An 18,881-nucleotide genomic window follows, 5' to 3' on the forward strand; every position below is an offset into this window, starting at 1 on the left:
TCTCTTACCGACCCGACTGTAGCGTCAGGTTATCTTTTACTGCCCCGGAAACGGGTGCCGTTTTTTACGTGAGCAGGGCCGCTTCACTTCCTGTACGGTTACGGTACAGATGACTGACTGACAGGGGCACGGCCAGAGCTGGGGCTGAGGGGCTGGGGCTGCGGGACGAGCAGCCGTGAGGCCCGCGGGGCGGGAGGTGTCCCCGCCGGCGCCGGCCTTTCCCCCCTTCCCTCCGGGAACCAGAAGACTTCTGATAAAGAGGTGTCTGGAAGCTTGCGGCAAAACACCTTAAGACGTCTAGCTCGAATAAACTGAAGGGTAACGTTTATTTACCAGCTTCGAACAAAGACGCGTAGCGGCAGTTAAAAGCACGCAGTTGCACTCCTCGTTTATTCACGTTTAAACAAACACAATTCTGCTAGGCAAACTGTAGTAGCCAAACATAACACGTTTGTTAACAGACAGCATGTGTGCTAAATACAGCATGACGACAGATTCCATAGGTGAAAACTGTGATCCTGAGGAAAATTTTAAGTTGTCGAGTAACTGTTAAAAAGTCAAAACACTAATATTTTGCTGTAAAGGTTACCACTTCACATGAAGTTCAAAATGTAACGCCTGAAAAAAGAGAGGGGAAAAAAGGATGTGAGACAAATACATAAATATTTACATGCAACCAGAGTACAATCCAAACCAAGTCCTGGTAACGCTGGCTGAAATACCCCACCCGAGCCCAGCAGACCTCTACCTCCAGAGAACAGTTCTGAACACTGAAGAGAACTACCGTGATCATCCTAAATTATGTAGGACAAATTACTTCCACCAGTAATTTTCTCACTGCTGCTGTAACTTGCAGTACAGCTACACCATCCCTTCTAAAGTCCCTTTTCATTTACTTATCAAGCACACTACTCATTGTGTGTTGAGGTTTTTTTCCCTCTGACACAAACACTTGGCAAAAAGAACTTAGTTTTAAAATTCGAGTGCAGTCTTCATTATGATTCGTGATAATAAGAATAGTGGAGCTGTGCTTTTGATTACAAAAAGAAATGTACTTAAGGAGGCAGTGAGCAGGACAGAGCTAAAAATCCGAAGTTGAATATTGATTACAAATTAATCTCTTTGAGATACTAGGTAAATCACCAAAATGCTTAAATTCAAAACTTACTGAAATCTTCACCTATTTGTAAAATGGTAGAAAACAATTATTTACCTTTCCTCAGAACTGCAAGTATTCACTGACTCTCAAAATGAGGTGTGAAAGGATTTATTTGTTACAGAGTATGGTTATGCATGGATTAGAATAGCTAAGCAGCACCTGCTATAACCTGAGACTAGATTTATTAATAATCCAAGCTTGACCCACTTCAATTTTATTTCATATTTATGGAGAGATGTGAATAAGTTGGCAATCCTTAACCTTCAATTTTAGTGGTAGAAATAAGGAAAGCAGCATGAACGGACAAAGATGTAAAAGATGATGTATGCTTTGTTAGTGCAGTATTATGTCTAAATTAACTTTCTTAATATACATATATCACAGAAAATGACTAGTCTCAATTGACAATTTTACTGATATCAGTTACTTAAGTAAAACCTGCATTATCTATTTTCTGTACTTTTTCAGAATTCTTGTCCACATTAAAAAAAAGAGAGAAAAAGGAATTAAAAAAAAAAGAAAGAAAGAAAGAAAGGAAGGCGTGGTCTATATAGCTCTGCACAAGCACCATGTGTTATTTTACCAAAGCAGTAAATATGTCATATATCTCTGCCTCAAGAATTTTAAACCTACTTCAGGCAAGAGTTAAGGTGCTACATGTTTAATTTCCTCTGAAAAAGAAGTTGTTTTCATACTCAGACAGAAATGAGAATCACTTGAATCCAAATCTTTCACTTGGTTACATGTAACAATGTTAGAGATAAAGGCATCTTCTTTTACCTTGGTCAGCAGCATCTTTCAGCCTTTAAAATAATTTGGAAAAGAATTTTTTCTTTCTTCATAATCTGCAAATGCAGAAGCAATAGGGTCTGAGTAGAACATGACAGGCCTTGGTCCTTCATTGTTCATAGTGAAAGTAGCTGGGAACTTTCTGAGATCAAGACCCCTGCCCGAAAAATAAGCCTGGAGCGTTCTGAAAAACTGAACATATTTCATATGTGAAAACAGAGCATGCCCAATGGAGATTAAGTATTTCTACTGACACAAAGTAGATGTAATATTTGTTCCTATGTGGGATGAAATCCTCTGTTTTGATCATGAACTGGTACAATACAGGCAATATAATTCAGACATGTCCACTTCATCCATGGCTTGTACACCTTATGTGGTGTCCATCATCTATGCTCCCCACTGAACCACAGAGGGTTCAAACTGTATCCCTTATAAAACAGGCACAGCAAAACCCTTGCTGAGGGCAAACAATACAGTTCTGTTACACATTTCTCGAAGAGAAACGTTCTCCAAGAGTTAACAACAGTGGGCAGCTGATTTGAACAGGCCCCTTAGATCACTTAAAAGTAGAAATTAATGCTTCTTAAGTGAGGAAAAATTGTGGGAAACCAATTTTTTTTCCTTCACAAATTCCTTATAAGATCTTACAAATGTTCCGTTAGTGATATTTTCTTAGCTATAATTAAATTTCAGATCTTTAGCCACTGTTCACGACAACGCATCAGATGCAAACTTGTTTGTACTTCCAGAAGATCAAACAACATGCAGCAACACAGTACACGTTAGAGAGAAACGTAATAATAATTCCTCTTCTGTTTCATAAAACAAGTGGTTGTATAATCAAAATACATTTTGAAAATGTTTGGATGGAGATCTAAGGAAGTTTTATGCACTACTGCACACCAAGAAGGTCTCTTCAGTTAAGGGGTACATCTTGACTGAAGAATGCTCAACCAGCTGTGGTTATTGACTATGCAAAGTGCACAGTTACTAACATTACATTTAATGGGCCCCTTTTACCTTTAAATTTGGAAGATAAAAATTCTCATGATGGAAAACAGAAAAAAAACCCACAAAACTTATGCTATCTTTCTTGCAGCATTTCCTTACCAGGTCTCTGTTTCTAGGGTTATCTAGAGGTTTCCATTTTTCTTCTGGTTGGAAAGGAGCACCCTTTGCCAATCCTCTCACAGCCAATACTGTATATAGACCCAGGAGTACCACCTTCCACATGTTGAAGAGATGAATAGACTATCTGTAAGAAGGACAATGAACCAGGCTCCATAAGTCCTACAGAGCTGTCACTGGTAACAAATAGAGCAAGTATGACAATCCAGTGGAGTGCTGAAAATAATTTATCCATGGCCGGAAGATCTGCCTACTGTGCTGTTAACTTTTTTTTGTTTTCCTAGTACTAATGTACTAGGAAGAACAAATTATTCTAAAGAAGCATTTCCCATACCACAGCTATTTCTAGACACAATTCTCTTTTTGAGAGGGACTAGTATGACATTTAACAGAAAATATTTACATTTGTTAATTTACATTTGTTATTACATACAGCCATTTTCATTGGCTGATTAGCTACAGCATCAGATCTTTGTGGGCTCCAAGGTGAATGCAAAAATACGGCTTGAGATCCAGATACCTCAATTTTAAAAATTGCATGAAATGAGAGTGTACTACATACATTAATAAGTGCAATAATAATACAGCCTGGTACAATATACTAGAGACCCATTTCACAACCTGATCGGGGGGGGGGGGGAGGGGTGGGAGGGAAGAAACAAATCTCCCTTTCATGTTCTTTAAAATAAAGCTTACCAGTGAATTTGGCTCTGGCTTGCCCCTTCTTGGTTAGTCTCCTTGTAATCTGTGAACAAACGGATCTCTGCACTTATATTTCTAGTGGACTGTAGGTGGGTGTCAATGACGTTAGCAGGAGTTCAAAAATACAGTAATGATTCCATTTCCATCCATGACATAAAGACTCTTGAGAATTTCATCCTTAATACTCTTAAGACCTGTTGCTATTGAACAGTGCAGTGCAAATTCCTCCTCCCTAAGCCATATTACAGAAAATTGTTGGTAAGCATATAATAAGTTTAAAACAATTCCCAACAGAGATAGCAGAGCTGTATCAAAATATTACTTTTAATTAAAAGTAATTAGCCATATCTCTAGAATGGTGACTAACATAATTACAGCTGGCTGAATGGTTTTCAAGCAAGGTGAGATATGGATCATTTTCTTGATGCTGGAGAGAGAGAGAGAAAAGAAAGGTCTGTTTCAAAATCCAAAATCTTAACATTTTAATGGAAGTGTTGCTTTCCTACCCTGATTTTATCAGCAGTTAATATCCTCCTGTCAGACTAGAAACTAAGGCAAAGACTGCAAGGACTATGCTAATTTACCTTGGCCTTATTTCATAGCATTCTTCATCTCAAAGCTGCTGAGGTTTTTTTGCTTATAATTTCATTATACTCTTCTCCATTATTTAGATGATGCTTTAGTTAGTATCATATAAAATATATCTCTATATAGACATGTTAAAACTAAAGATTTTTGGCCATTATCTTACTCCAGATTACTGTTGTTTATTTCTGACTAGAAGCTTTACATCTTTCTTTGGTTTAAATTTTGAAAACAAAACAAAAACCTAACCCCACCCTTCCAGGCAGGCAACATTGTGGACATCCAAACATCATTAGCAACACAGCAAACAAAATCCTAGCAGTGTTATTTTCATGACTGCAGTAACATACAAAAATACAAGTGTCCTGGTTGCAGCTGGGATAAAGTTAATTTTCTTTCTAGCAGCTGGTATAGTGTTATGTCTTGGATTCAGTATGAGAAGAATGTTGACAACGTACTGATGTTTTCAGCTGTTGCTAAGTAGTGTTTAGACTAAGTCAAGGATTTTTCAGCTTCTCATGCCCAGCCAGCGAGTTGGCCTGGGTGGATCACTGCTCCGGAACTAACTGGGCATCAGTCAGCAAGTGGTGAGCAATTGCATTGTGCATCACTTGTTTTGTATGTTCCAATTCTTTTATTATTGTCATTACCATTATTGTTATTTTCTTCCTTTCTGACCTATTAAACTGTGTTCATCTCAACCCACAAGTTCTACTTTTTCTTCCCCCCTCCCCCCCCAAGTTCTCCCCCATCCCACGGGGGGGGGGGGGGGGGGGGGGGGGGGGGGGCGAAGTCAGCAAGCAGCTACATGGTCCTTAGTTGCTGGCTGACGTTAAACCACAAGTCAACTTATCCAGCTTGCATATTATCCTGCGGACTTAGAGTAAAAAAAAATTTCACACGCCCATAAAAGAAAATCCATCCAAAACTCATCCATTACTTTCATAATAGACAACTTCCAGATCATAGACTCATCAAGAACCAGAACAGCAGTAGCAACAGAAGAACTTGTAAAAAGGCAGGCCCCAATGTAAGGGAACTTTTTTTGTTGATTTTTCTAGGTAGATACTTATTTCTAGTTTAATGTTTTGCATAATTTACCTTCTAAATCAACCAGAAGTAGAAATATGTTCCTCCAGAGGAAATGACAGGAAGGGGAAAAGGCTTGATTTACAGTTTGGGATTAGATTTTAGTTCCTTATTTAGAAGGAAAAAAAAAAAAGAAAAATAAAAGACAAAAAAAAAAAAAAGGGCCAGAAAACCAGGCAGTTTTCTTCCCCTCAATTCTTTTATTAATTTATTTATAAAAAAAAAAAACCCTGGAGGTTATGCAGTATATTCAGCTAGTAAAACATACCAAAGTCAGCTGCAGATTTATTTTTTATTAACAAGTTTTATTACTGTAGGAATTTAGGCAGTTTGGTTGACTGATGAAGTATGCAGATATGCAAGAGATTCAATTAGCATATATTTTCTGTAAGCTGTCTTAAAAAAAAACCCCAACCTCACAAATTTGTGTTTTTGCTTACTGAGCTAAGTGTTTGAAAAACTGCTTGAGGTAAAACTCTGTTCAGACTTAGTGCTCATTGTAGTGTGAGTTGGTTTTGGTTTTTTTTAAAGATAATTTCATTATAGCTCTTTCCTTCAGTGAAAGTCAAATATAAGCGGAACACATTCATATTAAAATACTGTTATTAGAGTTACACTGATTGGACAAAATTGCATCCTTTTTTGAGAACAGTAGCTAGTTTAACAAATGCTTTCCAAGCCAGATGTCAGTGTGCTGCCTTTTTAATGCGGCCAAATTTAAGCATTAGGTTTTCTTGATAAATTATGTATATAGACACATATCTTCAGTAAATCAAATCTTTTTAAAGTGGTTATACTAATTATATAGCCCTTATGGCACAGTAAGTAATATTCATATGTTTGAATTAAACTGCACTGAAGCTGAAAATGCTCATAGCATTGCTTGTTCAGTTTCATGCCAGTTACTTCAAAAAGGTAAAAATCTTGTTCTAGAACAAAGGGCAAATTTAAAACTAATTAGTTTAGCCAAGAACAAGTTTTATACATATGATACTCTATATAAACTATATTATTCACCAAATATTTTCCATTTTATTGCATTTCCCATTCATGATAGCAAGGCAGGTATAACAGCCTCAGATGCATGAGCTAAGATACTGAGACAAGCTTCATCAGTTATGATCTTTATTGTATTCTACTCCAGATGTGAAAAAAAGTGTCTGATACTTAAAGTACTGCTCTAACCACAATGCTTTTGTTCACTGTTTTTATTTTCTGCTTAGAATCCCAAGTATTACAAGTGAGAAGGAAAAGCACCAAACTGCTCCACGTGAGTACCTGAGCAAAGACTAAAGGCAAACATTCATTACAACACTCATTAGCGTGTTTGTACAACAGAAATACAGGTGACATTCACAACACTCTACAGAGTATGACTGGTAAGTGGCACTTTTTGTGAATTACAACCATTTGTACTAATGCAACCATACAAAAATATACAGAAGTGTTTATTTAGCAGAGCATATACTATACAGTGTACTCTTAAATCATGCACACTTAGGTAAAAAAAAGACAAATTAAAAAAAAGTGAAATATACACTGCAGACAGGGAAACCACCAAACAAAATACAAACATCCTAGAGTAGCTCCCACTCAAGTTGCCCTCAACTTCAACAAAAAAGTACCAGTATCTAAAAGCACAGTTTTTAAAGATTCTGAGATTTCAGCTTTCAGCAAATTCAACATTAGCTGAAAATACCTATTTTCCAAGGTTTTCTCAGCATCTCACAAGACAAGGACTTTGCCAAAGCTTATCACACACTGCATAACCTGTATCTGAGAATTCAGTTATAAACATTTTAATAAGCACAATAATTTAATATAGCATTATTTAAACATTTATAAATAAGACCCTGTCAATATCTCTAGAAACCTGTTGAAGGATAAATTTTACCTGATGTAAAATTAAGAGTTAGCTCCACCTACAACACTGGATTTACACTAGCTATATAGAACTGAAAACAGAGGAAGAGGTAAAAACATGTAAGACAGGTTGCTTGTGAAGCGACAGATTTTTCCAAAAAATTACATACATGGTCTTCAAAGTTTTAAGTCCTCTTAAAACACAACAAATAACAGCCCCTCCTTCCCCCGCAATTACCCTAAACAGGTATTTTGGCCAACATTATTCTGTCTTTGTGCTTGGAAAACCAACTAAAAGGTAAGAAGGGAATCAAATTACTAGGCCTAGGTTACACAGTTTTCCTGGATTAATCATCATATATAAAGGCCTTAAAGGTAGTTATGCCCTCTCTTTTAATACTTTTAATTCCTGTAGCTAGGAAATCAACAATGGCTAGGATTACTGAAACATCATCATCACAAAAGAAAGAAGAGAAGGTTAGGTGACTGGGACAAAACTTTTAAAAGTCCTAAACTAACATACAGAAGGAAGTAGCAGGAAAGACACAAAAATTGCATGTTCTCTGTTGCGCCACAGCATCAGCAGCATTATGGCAGCCCAGTTCACATTAGTTCTCAATAAAACAGGGTTAATAACTTTGATTCATATTGCTTCAAACAATTATTGTGATCAGCTGACAGGCAGTCATTTTGTGTGTGTATCTAAATATCCACAGTCCAATGATAAGCTTTGAGATAGCATCTTTATTCAAGATTCAGTATTACATAGTACTAATAGTAAGGTGGGGGAAAAGTCAGAATTTGGGGGATTTGTTAAAAACATACAAAGAATCCTGTAGAGACGCATAAGGAAAGCCAGTGGTGGCTTTTCCTGAGCTCTTCATATTAAGAAACATACATAAGAAATCCTTCTACTATATCAAAACAAGATTTTAAGATCTTGGCTATTTCTGGTTTTCTTTAATGAATTGAGAAGAACAGAATGTATAAACCTTTTTTTTCCCTTCCCCTCCCAAAACCTTTCAGGGTTTTATATATGAATATTTTTTACTAAAAAGTAAAATTTGTTATTCAAAACTTCTGGAGATTTAACACAACCAACCAACCCCACCCCCATCTAGTTTTCTTCTCACACTGGTGTAGATATTGATTGAAACACAATATTTTGCTTAAACTACAATTAGAGGATTTTTTTATTTTGAAGAAACTAAAGAACAAAATTTTTAAAAATAATTTGACACACAGACTTGGAAGTTGAGACAGACATCTGTGACTAGTTTTCCTTCTTTATTTTTCTTTTTGTCACAGTAGAAAGATTTGAGAAATTAAGGCCAGATAAAGCTTTCTGACTTTGGTTGGTGTGACTCCAAACCACAAATATACTGTACTTGTCATAAAATCTTCATTTCTCTAAGTGCAGTGAAAGAGGGTCAAAATAATTTTTTAATAATTAATAATTTGTCCCAAATCAAGTTTCAGTATGATCCACACAAATATTTTTGGTCAACTTCAAAAACCAAATATAAGGCTACAGAAGTCCATAGGCTACAGTTAAGAGTGTATTCATTTACTGGTTTAAGGCACAGTATTTTTCTTGCTCTAGAAAGCTACAAGTTTAAAGTCACAGTGAGGAATTTCACATTTCAATTTTGGTCTGGCACTCTAATTATTTATGTCACATCTACTACTTGTAGACTTAGGTAAAATATTTCAGTTGTCAGGTGCTGCAGTCTCAAATACTGTTTTCACACTCCAAGTGACATAAGTGGAAAATACCGAAACCTGAATTGATCCCGAAATAGTGCACTTAGCATTTTATAAAACTAAACATCAACATACTTGCACATTTGATACTTAATATATATATACCCTGAAATTATTTAAGTTGGAGGGAAAAAAAGTCTTTGCTGGTATTTCAACAAACATGTGAAACTGCAATAGAAAAACAGTCTACAGGACAGCTGCTGTGTATCTTCACTAGGTCAGTCATGGTACCTACAATTACTGTGAACATTATGTTTTGTACTACAGTGGAAGGATACTGCAAACCAAGGATAACGACATATGGAAGGAGGAACTGGAATGATGTGCCGCAAAATAACAAGTTTCTGTGGGCCATTCCTGACTTTTATAGACCTAAAATTAGCTCTGATACCACACAGATTCCTACAGAATCTAGAATGCAACCTGCCAATAACTTAAAGAGGCCATGCTTACAAGATTTGTTGATGACAGCATAAGTAGCAAAATCTGTCTGCATTTAAGAATGCAGAATGACACCTTAAATCTTAAGCAAAACTGAAGTCAAAACATCACAGCTTTGAGTTAGGTTTTCATGCTACAAGGCAATAAGCACATATTTGAGGAAGTTACCTGCTTAGATACCTGAAAAATTGAGGTACTGGGCAGATTTCTGGCTCTAAAAAAAAAGTAGAAAAACTATTTTACTTTAACATAAAAAAGAATCTGTTTTCAATTGTCATTCATTGGCACACATCTCCAGAGGTATACAAGAACAGCATGCAGCTTTGGTGACAAAAGTATGTCTCCCCTAAAGGAATGGTGATGAAAGTTTTAAAACCTTTTACAGTACAGTGCTAAGTGCTTATGAAAGCTAGCTTGATTATCTCCCAGAAAAAAGAGATGTAGAGAGCCAAAGCTGTAAATTAAGTGACTAACATTCATCACAAAATGGAAAATAAGCATTAAGAATTTAGTCTGTTTTACAGCTAACAATTTTCTAGTAGCTTAGTGACTTAAAACAGCAGCACAATTATTGTACAGACACTATAACTGCTTCCAAAAACATTTTCAGTAACTCAAGAGTATTGAAGGTCTGTAAATGGCTGGGTTTTTTCTCAGTATGATTAACACAAAAATCTAAACACACTCATGACTGTACTGAAATAAACTTGATCAGATGAAAGCTTCTCAAATGTTTACATTTATTCACAGGCACATAATTGACTTTATTCTGTCCTGACAAAGCTTAAAAGCAGATGTAAAAGATTTCAGAAAAAAGTCAAGTAACAAGTTCATAACCTTGTTACTGGCAAACACATGGAAAATTAGACTTTGTATCAAATATTGACATATGCAACAATGCTTTTTGTTTTTTTTAAGTATCAATACATTTTATTTTATTTTTTTAAACACTGTGTTTAAAAGGTAGCCCAATTAGGTTATAGTTGAAGAGTTCACTTAGAAATACAGGGAGTCTCTATGTTTTCTGCAGCATATTACTACTACACTGTTTAGGATTTTGTTGTGTTATTCATTTGTTTGTTTTAAAACTTAGCAAATTAATATTTTTGAATGAATTGCTACATTTATCAGCTTACTCAAAACCAAAATCACAGTGGAACTCTAAATATTAGAAATAAAATTAACTTAAATTCCTTTTACTGCAAATTTTGTTTTAAACAAAACAAACTAAACAAAAACCACCCCCAACCAAAACAAAAAAAACCCACAATCTCCCTTTTAACAGGATGCTGAAACATGACATACCCACAACCAACTTCTAAATCAAAACTGAAAATACCACCTTTGGACAACATTAATTCATTCGGTTTCAATGTACATTTGGTAATTCTAGTTAAGAGGTAACAGTTTTTCCTTACCAGACAAATATAGACCTCTTATGAACTGTTAGCTACAGGTGTAGCTACTATGATTGCAGCATCATAAGACTATGAGGAACACAGGTTTGATCATATCAACCAGAAAAGATTATAGACTTCAAGAGCATTTCAGGGTACGGAGATGTCACTAAAAGCTTTGCCCCTACCAAAGATTCAGCTGTACATGTATGCTGTACCTAAAATTAGTGACATTTGGTAGTCTAGGTTCTTATCCTGTTTTTTTTTTGTTCTGTTTCTGGTAGCGTATAAAAAAATATTAGTAAATAGCCACACAAATAGTTCTCATTTTGAATGCATCCTGAGGTACAAGCCAAAAAAAAAAAAAAAAAGGTGGCTTAATCTCAACCTAAATGCTTGATTATGTGGCATAATCTCCATCTAAATGTGGTGGACATCCACATGGATGAAGAACAGTGGTTTTGCAAAATTAATACCTCAACTTCTGAAAAAGGAGAGAACAACAGAATTTGGGTCTGCATGTTAATAGAAATCTTCCCTTACAGAGCAAAGACCTAATTGATTACAAGCTAATTTGTGTCTTGGTCTCCTCCCGCACAGTCTAGATAATCTAAAATTTGAAGAATAAACTGGAATTTTAATTTACAGGTACTAAGAGACATTACAATATATTTGCCAACAGCTGTTTTATAAATGCAGCCTACTCATAATAAAGGATATTTCAGTAATATTTACCCTTCCTCATCCACACAATTAAAAGTCTTTGTAGTGGGTTAGACGACATTTCTACTGAGATTATAATTGTGAACAGTGGCAGAACTAGAAATTCTTATAACAGAAGCCTCTTCTCTGAAGGTAACAACAAACAATCATTGTATTTTACCTGCAAAACAATTTTAGACTGTTATAAAATCTTGTCTTTTTCAGAATGGCAAGTAGGATCATTCATTGTATCTTAGAACAGGATGAATTGTTCTCTGGACTTGTTCTAATCCCACCCCCTCTACTGATTATATAGAAAATCTAGCTGGTATTAGACACCTAATCACTCAAACAGCTGAAGTTACACAGTCCACAATCACTGTAAAATCCAGACGCACATCTCTGATAACAGTTTTCATCTAGCAAATGACACAGAATGCATATAAATCCAAAGTAGCAGTAAGACTTCCCCTCCTTCCCCAGTGAAGGTAAATCATCTCTGAGAAAGGAGCATTGAGGGAGATGTGATAAATTCTGTCATTCGGCATCTCAGACTCAGGATTATATCTGCTCCTATCTCCCAACTTGAAAATCAGGTAGGAATCTATGCAAGATTTTGTAACCCATTTCATGAAGAGTGATAACTATCAATGCAATTCTCAGCTTCAAAGATATAATTAAATGAAAAAATTGGTGTTATTCTATGCTGCTGTAATTCAGAAGTTTCCAATTGTGGCAGATTTTGGAAGCTATCAAAACTACCACACATGCAGAAACTGTTTGCTCTCCTTATTCTGATTATTATTTTATTCCACCAACAGCTCCAACAAATGGATTCATGCTTAAAGAGCCCATTAAGATGGCAAAACAAAATCAGGAGTAAAATACAGTAGCAAGCCAAAAGAACCATGAAGGCCAAGGAAAATTATCTTCCACAGAAATTAGATCCTGCACATTTCACAGACAGCCTTTCACCAGCCCCAGTGCAGTTCTGCCACCATCTTTCATTCACAGCCATCTGAAAGCAGAAAAACTACTATATTCTATGTCTGAACAGCAATTTTTAGGTTAAACCAACTGGTGGATTTAGCTACAAGTATATTTAGACACACAAATTATCTTTTATATATACACACACACTGTAGCATACATTTGGTTAGAAAGTATCAAGATATAATCTATTCAAATAACTTTTCTGATTTACAAACACTATGTATAATTCAACCTTTTTTAAAAGAGGTTAAGACTAAAGTACCAGCACATAGATTACTGATAACAGTGACAGTGGTTTGGTTAACTACAATACTCTTACTCAGTTAAAGCAGTTTTAATGACTTAGAGATAGCTTGAACTGCTGACTTGTGTATAAGCGGACAAAACAGGTGCCTACTTCACATTTGCCCTTCATTTTGGAGAGTCACTGTGTGAATTAAGACTTTCCAGCCAGCGTAAATGAATTGACCCTAACAACACGCTAGAACTAACTGAGGCACTTCAGGCAAGATTAATGATCTACAATAAAATTAATGGGTCAGGCTGGCTGTACTACTGTATCAAGAATATACTTGATTGACTGTGGGTAGCAGATTACCTCTTATTAGTCATGTAAGACGATTGAGCTGGTCTAGTATTTCCACATGAAGATAATGGGTACCTCGGAGTGGAGACAGCTGGTAGGCTCATCTCTACACAGAATCAATACATCATTTTAACCTAATGGCTACTGAGATTTCTTCTGTTGGCAAAACACATACCCAGGGGACAGAATTCCTTACACATAGCTAATTTAGGCTTTATTATAAATGGCAGTCACTGTAGCATCTAGGCACTAAGATAATACTGTATACAGAGCTAATAATTATGGTCAGTATGTCCCATTATTACGAAGAGTTTGTCCACGTGAAGAAGTCAGCACTGTATGGCAGGGCATGAATTTACAGTGTTGCAACTATTCCACATTAATTTCACTTATAGACATTTATTATGAGACAGTTGATTCTCCATTTACAATAGGAAAAAAACCCTGCCTTGTCTGCTTGGAAACAGTGCAGTACAGCAACTGCACTGTGAACTCACACCATACCTCAATGTTTGCTAGCTTCTACATACGGACAAGGTCAAGGAGTAATTTCAGAATTGACAAAATTCCAGAGAAAACTGGCAATGTTTTAAAACAACATTACAGCAAATTGTTTATGAATCTGCTGGTATCCTTCCTGAATAGAAAGCTACACAGAATATTGTCGTTTTCTCACTCTCAGAAAAAGTAAAATGTGTAAGACTTTCAATAATCTCACAAATGTTCAACTCACACTGATTGAACAAATGATTTGATAGAAATAACAGTTCTATATAAGCAGTACATTCTAGTTTGTCTAGACACAACTGGCAGCTTTTAAATGTAGCATAAAATGATTGAAAGTATACTTGGCCGTGTATTTTTGTGATAGTCACAGTGTGCTTGAAATGTATTGAGTTTTAACCAGCATATTTTAGATCTGCAAGAGATGCAAGTTCAGAACATACGCACTGTATGGCATAGTGAGTAAAAAAAAGTCTGTTTCAACAAAGAAGTATAGTGAAATATCAAAGTGTCTCAAAGGCAAAGAGTATTGAGATGTTACACTAATATGATTTATGTGCTTACACACACACACATAGTTAATTCACTTAATTTTCAGAGTCAGGAAATAAACAGCATAAAAAAGCTTTCTAAGCAACATGAACAGAACCACGAACTTTTCATGAAGTATTCACAGTTCTGTCCTCTTTCGCACATAATGTAAACTACTGATGATATTAATAGAGGCATTTCTTTGTTGAAATTTGCCCCATTTCCAGTGTTAAGTTTCTAGGCTGCACTGTTCTTCCTATGTATAATGAACATTACACAATACAACACAGCACATGTAGAAGAAGAGAAAGGGTTACAAAGTGTGGTACTTTGTATAAATGCATTCGTCCAAAGGCCAACATTGCAACAGACAAAGGGAGTGGAACTTTGGCTGCGATCTTCAAGAGTTTACTGTAAGAATATAAAAAAAAAAATTGCCATTTTTGTAGCCATACTTGCAGAAAGTACACAAATACCATATTTCACTTTCTTTTGAAAAATAATTTATAGATTTCAAGGATTTGTTCATTTTTAAAACAGAACAAATAGGCATAATGGGCACTAACAACTGATGCATAAGCAAGAGCAATTATTCAAAAAGGCTAAAAAAAATGTCATTTTAGAATATTCTTATATTAATGTAGAAATAAGTTCTCTGTAACAAAGAAAGATTTAATGCTTTAGATCATTTGAGTTAACAGGTACCGGTCAAGAGGATAAACTACATTGGTTATTATTTATTGTCTTCCATGAGGCACTAATTTTGTATCTGAACAAGAAAGGCTCTACCTGTCAGCAAAACCAAGTGCTCAAAACGTCTTAATCCGGTAGAAAGCATGTTACATTTCCACGAGTGTGCCCGTGAGGGGAAATTACAAGGACATAACTATAATGCTTTAGAATTCACTTTTCCTTGTAACTTTCTAACAATAATTGCTAAATGTATTAGGATTCTGCAACATTTGGAAGGATACAATGAATTGTCAATGAAAAAGTCACTGTTAAAGAAGTCTTTATGCAACTGATTGTTTAGATAGCAAATACTTCATTTAAGTCCATGTGGTAAATACCAGTGATTTTCTCCACTTAGCTGAACTACAGGTAATTTGCATGCATTTTACCCAGTCTTTAAGATTTAGCCATATGAGTTTATGAATCTCTATGTAGGCTGAACACTTACATGTCTGTGCTGCATAAATTAAGATTTACCACAGAAAGGGAAGTAGTAACAAAAGAAGCAGGAAAACAAAAACTGGGGGTTGGGCTACAGTACCTTGATTTCACTTCAGAAGTACTTGAATTCATGAGAATTTCTAAAATGCATACGAGGATAATAGCTGTAGATCTGCATGGATCAGGATCAAGTCTAACACTGTACCTGGAAAAATGGTTTAAAAAGCATGTTACTTCTAAACTAGGCTACCAAATAAAATCCAAGTTGGGAACAAGCATGTGCTGATAACAACACACATACATGAAATGTATATGGCATCACAGCATGGCTTTAAATCCTTTCTGAATCATTACTTCCTTCAGCATATCACTTGATTCACTTAACACCTACTTATACCATAACATAAACCAGATTGCATAGAAAAAACAATTATAAAACAGAAGTCTTTGATACTATAAGGTAGCTAATAATGTAAAGAGTCAAACATACACAATTTTTTCTATCTTATTCTTTTTGTCCACCTTACTGGCAATTTAAGAAGTTACCTGAGATTTTTTAACCAATAAATTAGAGATGGCAAGTTGAGCAGCACAATCCACGTGAATAAATTAAGGATTGTAACATGCATCTTAAGACTGTTAACAGCTTCAGCAATTGTTGAACTGTTGGAAAGAGATTGTGTTGCTTTTACGGTACTGTCCGTTGAACTCTGGTTTTTGACTGTGTATATACTGGAGTTCTGTGAAGTTTCTTTTGAGCAGTCTGAATCCTGAAAATAAAAGGCAAAAGTCAAAAACATGCATGGGCTTGTAAGAACCCATGCTGAGGGAGGAGGGAAAAACTGTCACAACAGTACCATACCAGCTCTGATTTAAGAAGAAAATTTGCAATTTCTCTCTCAAAAAGCCATCAAAAGCAAAGTTCAATAGTTTAATTTTAGAGCATCTACATTTAACCAGAAATTTCTCTTACACTAATATTTTATATGTCTTTGGAAGAAAAAAATGGAGAGTGGAGATGGTCTGACACCAGTGCAGTGATAAGAAATGGAGTTCCTGGAAGGAGGAAGAACAGAATAAAAGGGGTAATAAAGCATGCGGGTGAAAATCACAGATGATCATTCACAGAAAAAGATACTGGAGGTAATGCAACCAAGAGTACAATATTAGCTGTAGGAATAAATAGCAAAGATAAACTATGAGCTAGCAGATGGTAACTTCCAATGACAGAAAAAAAAAAAAAGCACCCCACAAATGAAACAAAACAAAAAAATATTATATGGAGATGAAAGAAAAGAAGGAGAGGATTTAAAACTAAATGAACAAAAACCACTCAAACCCAAAGAAAACTGTCAACAACTTTTTCTGACAGACTGCTTTTTTAACTACGTTTGCAAAAAAGAACAGGTAGTTATTATATGCTTGTATCCACACATGCTTACATCTTAGATCCTACACCCTAAAGTAACCGGGGGAAAAAAAAAGTTCACAATGCATGAAACCAAACGCTTCTTCACTCCTTTTTAAATGGCTCCCAATTTACTGCCATCTCAGTCCATATCCATCTCATAAATCATATATGTCATGTACCGATTAAAAAACCCCCTAAACCTACAAACTACCTATCTGGAAAAAAATATTTACCTGTGGTATAGGCTATTAGCTACAAATTAAATTTATTTCTTTAGATAAGGCATGCATAATCAAATACCAAAATTTAGACAAAAACTATTGTTCTGTATGTATTCAGAGACTACGTTTTCTTCTTCAAGGAACTTTAGGCAAGTTCACACTGCAGTGATCTTAAGCAGTGAATGCAAGTGTCACGTGTGATGGAACAGGCTACTCGTGTCCTGGCTTTTCTTTCACATCATCCACACAGTAAGTAAACTACAGCCACCCAGTCATCACAGCACAGCCTAATACTACCAAGGCAAGACAATAACAATTCATAATACATAGGTTTGCCAAACAATTTTTGGTCACAATTTTCAACAGAAGCAGGAAACAGACCTACCCCATTAAGCATGTTTTGTTCTGCTCTTACATTCACATGTAGCTTTATAACCTGTAAGACAGACAGTTTGGCTTTTTTGAGTAATGTTTCTTCACACAAAAGCTGTAGTATACAAGAAAAAAAAAATTGGGCTAGTTATTTTTTTACCCTTTTTATAGCTAGATAATTCTAGGGCCCCAATGGAACTGCAATGCAAGAAACACGCTCTGCCTTTTTTATCAGCAGCGTCCAAAGCGCTCTCTTAAGGAAGGATTTCCAAGCACAGAGAGAAAACTTATGCTGCTCTGCTTCCTCCCCTTCCACTGTGCTTGACAGAGAATACGGAGTGGAAAATCTGCATATCGCTCACCTCCTCCTCCTCCTAATTCAGCTCTACTTCACTTTCTGCAGAAACCCATAAACAGGCCACATAGGAAAAGTCCCATGTCAAAGATTTACTGCAGGAGGGGGAGTAATGTCAGCATGGGAACACCCTTCACAGGGTAACCTTGTCAGAGGGAGCTCAATTAGAGATAGACATGTTCCTCAGGCTGTGCTTTCAGCTGCCACCTACCTACTACAGACCACCTGTAAGCTGCTCTGCTTTGTGCCCCTACTCCCAGATGCATGCTCCAATGCTTCCCTAGTAGCTAAGTATAGTCGCTGATTTAGCAGCTATATAACCATAGGGTGAATCAGATAAGTTAGACACTCTGATGCAAGGAAGACCATGGAAACTGAATGGCAGGAACTAAATATGGATGTTTGTGGCACCAGCCAAGGGATCAGATTAGACATACAGTAAGACTATCCTAATTCTGCAATATACCCACCCTCCTTCCTTTTACTCAATAAAGATTTGTGAAAAGTCTTTAAAGATAAAAAGTATTCAACAGAACATTCCAAGTCCTCTCTTTGCTAAGGTTTCTCTTCAAGGGAGTTGTTATTCTTTGATTTTGTAACATTACCTATCCATAAGTTACAAATCACAATTACATACATTATTGTAGTGGGCATATGGGACTGTACCTTTCTTTGGAAAAAGCATTAGCAAAAGAACAAAATAATTTTAAAGATTACAAGATTGTGAGAGTCTGATTAAGTTCAAAAAAAGACCTATTTCAAGTATGCAAATAATAACATTTAAGTATGAAAAAATCACAATCTTTATTTTTGCTTTTAACTTGGGATTAATTCAAAGCATACAAAATTTTGAATTCAGTTATAAATTCAAGACGTTTAACCTTTCAGTACCTTAAACAAGTATTGAAGGTAAATAATGAATACAGCAAATGCACCACAAGTGGTCCAGCTAACCAAAGCAAGGGATAACACCCCACAGAGTCTTCTGGGTGTAATCAACTTGTTATCTTTCTGAAGTACAGTAGGTCTAAAGAAAGACAAAACTGCTGTTATACTCTTGTAACATGAAACTACAAAGATGAAAGAATAATTTTGTTTTGTGAATGACTGAAA

At 35.8% G+C, this 18,881-nt stretch overlaps 3 protein-coding genes across 9 annotated transcripts in view; all 3 read right to left on the reverse strand.

Annotated features, from left to right (window-relative positions):
* The window catches only part of LOC126053268 (splicing factor 3B subunit 1), a 647,576-nt gene that overhangs the window by 408,050 nt on the left and 220,645 nt on the right, over window positions 1–18,881 (reverse strand). The gene's annotated exons all lie outside the window — the stretch shown is intronic.
* Window positions 340–15,532, reverse strand: C1H2orf66 (chromosome 1 C2orf66 homolog). 2 transcript variants are annotated; one of them, XM_049800459.1, is made up of 4 exons: window positions 15,510–15,532; window positions 3,062–3,206; window positions 1,940–2,140; window positions 340–618 (listed from the first exon to the last, which is right to left on the reverse strand). In XM_049800459.1, the coding sequence occupies exons 2-3, from the start codon at window positions 3,182–3,184 to the stop codon at window positions 1,958–1,960; spliced, it is 306 nt and encodes a 101-aa protein (XP_049656416.1). In that variant the 5' UTR covers window positions 3,185–3,206; window positions 15,510–15,532; the 3' UTR covers window positions 340–618; window positions 1,940–1,957. The 2 variants fall into 2 exon arrangements, with proteins under 2 accessions (XP_049656416.1, XP_049656331.1); XM_049800374.1 differs by lacking the exon at window positions 15,510–15,532 and adding an exon at window positions 3,776–5,095.
* PGAP1 (post-GPI attachment to proteins inositol deacylase 1) overlaps window positions 8,043–18,881 on the reverse strand; it is a 39,642-nt gene continuing 28,803 nt past the window's right edge. For 4 of the 6 annotated variants that reach the window (XM_049798252.1, XM_049798518.1, XM_049798606.1 and 1 more), the window contains 5 exons: window positions 18,660–18,795; window positions 17,427–17,477; window positions 15,956–16,179; window positions 15,510–15,614; window positions 9,628–14,647 (listed from right to left, as the gene is read on the reverse strand). In XM_049798252.1, the coding sequence (XP_049654209.1) occupies window positions 14,509–14,647; window positions 15,510–15,614; window positions 15,956–16,179; window positions 17,427–17,477; window positions 18,660–18,795 (655 nt within the window). In that variant the 3' untranslated portion in view covers window positions 9,628–14,508. Of the gene's footprint in view, window positions 14,648–15,509; window positions 15,615–15,955; window positions 16,180–17,426; window positions 17,478–18,659; window positions 18,796–18,881 lie in introns of all 6 variants that reach the window. The other 2 variants (XM_049798340.1, XM_049798433.1) reach the window with 2 other exon arrangements.

This window comes from Accipiter gentilis, chromosome 1 (genome assembly GCF_929443795.1).
Source record: "Accipiter gentilis chromosome 1, bAccGen1.1, whole genome shotgun sequence".
Lineage (NCBI taxonomy): Eukaryota > Metazoa > Chordata > Aves > Accipitriformes > Accipitridae > Astur > Astur gentilis.

Bases quoted from the DNA above. Each gene is read 5' to 3' on its own strand.
- C1H2orf66 (XM_049800459.1), bottom strand. From the start codon at position 3,184: ATGTGGAAGGTGGTACTCCTGGGTCTATATACAGTATTGGCTGTGAGA. The intron at 2,141-3,061 runs GTAAGGAAATGC...AAATATGTTCAG, and splicing joins ACCCTAGAAACAGAGACCTG to TTTTTCAGAACGCTCCAGGC.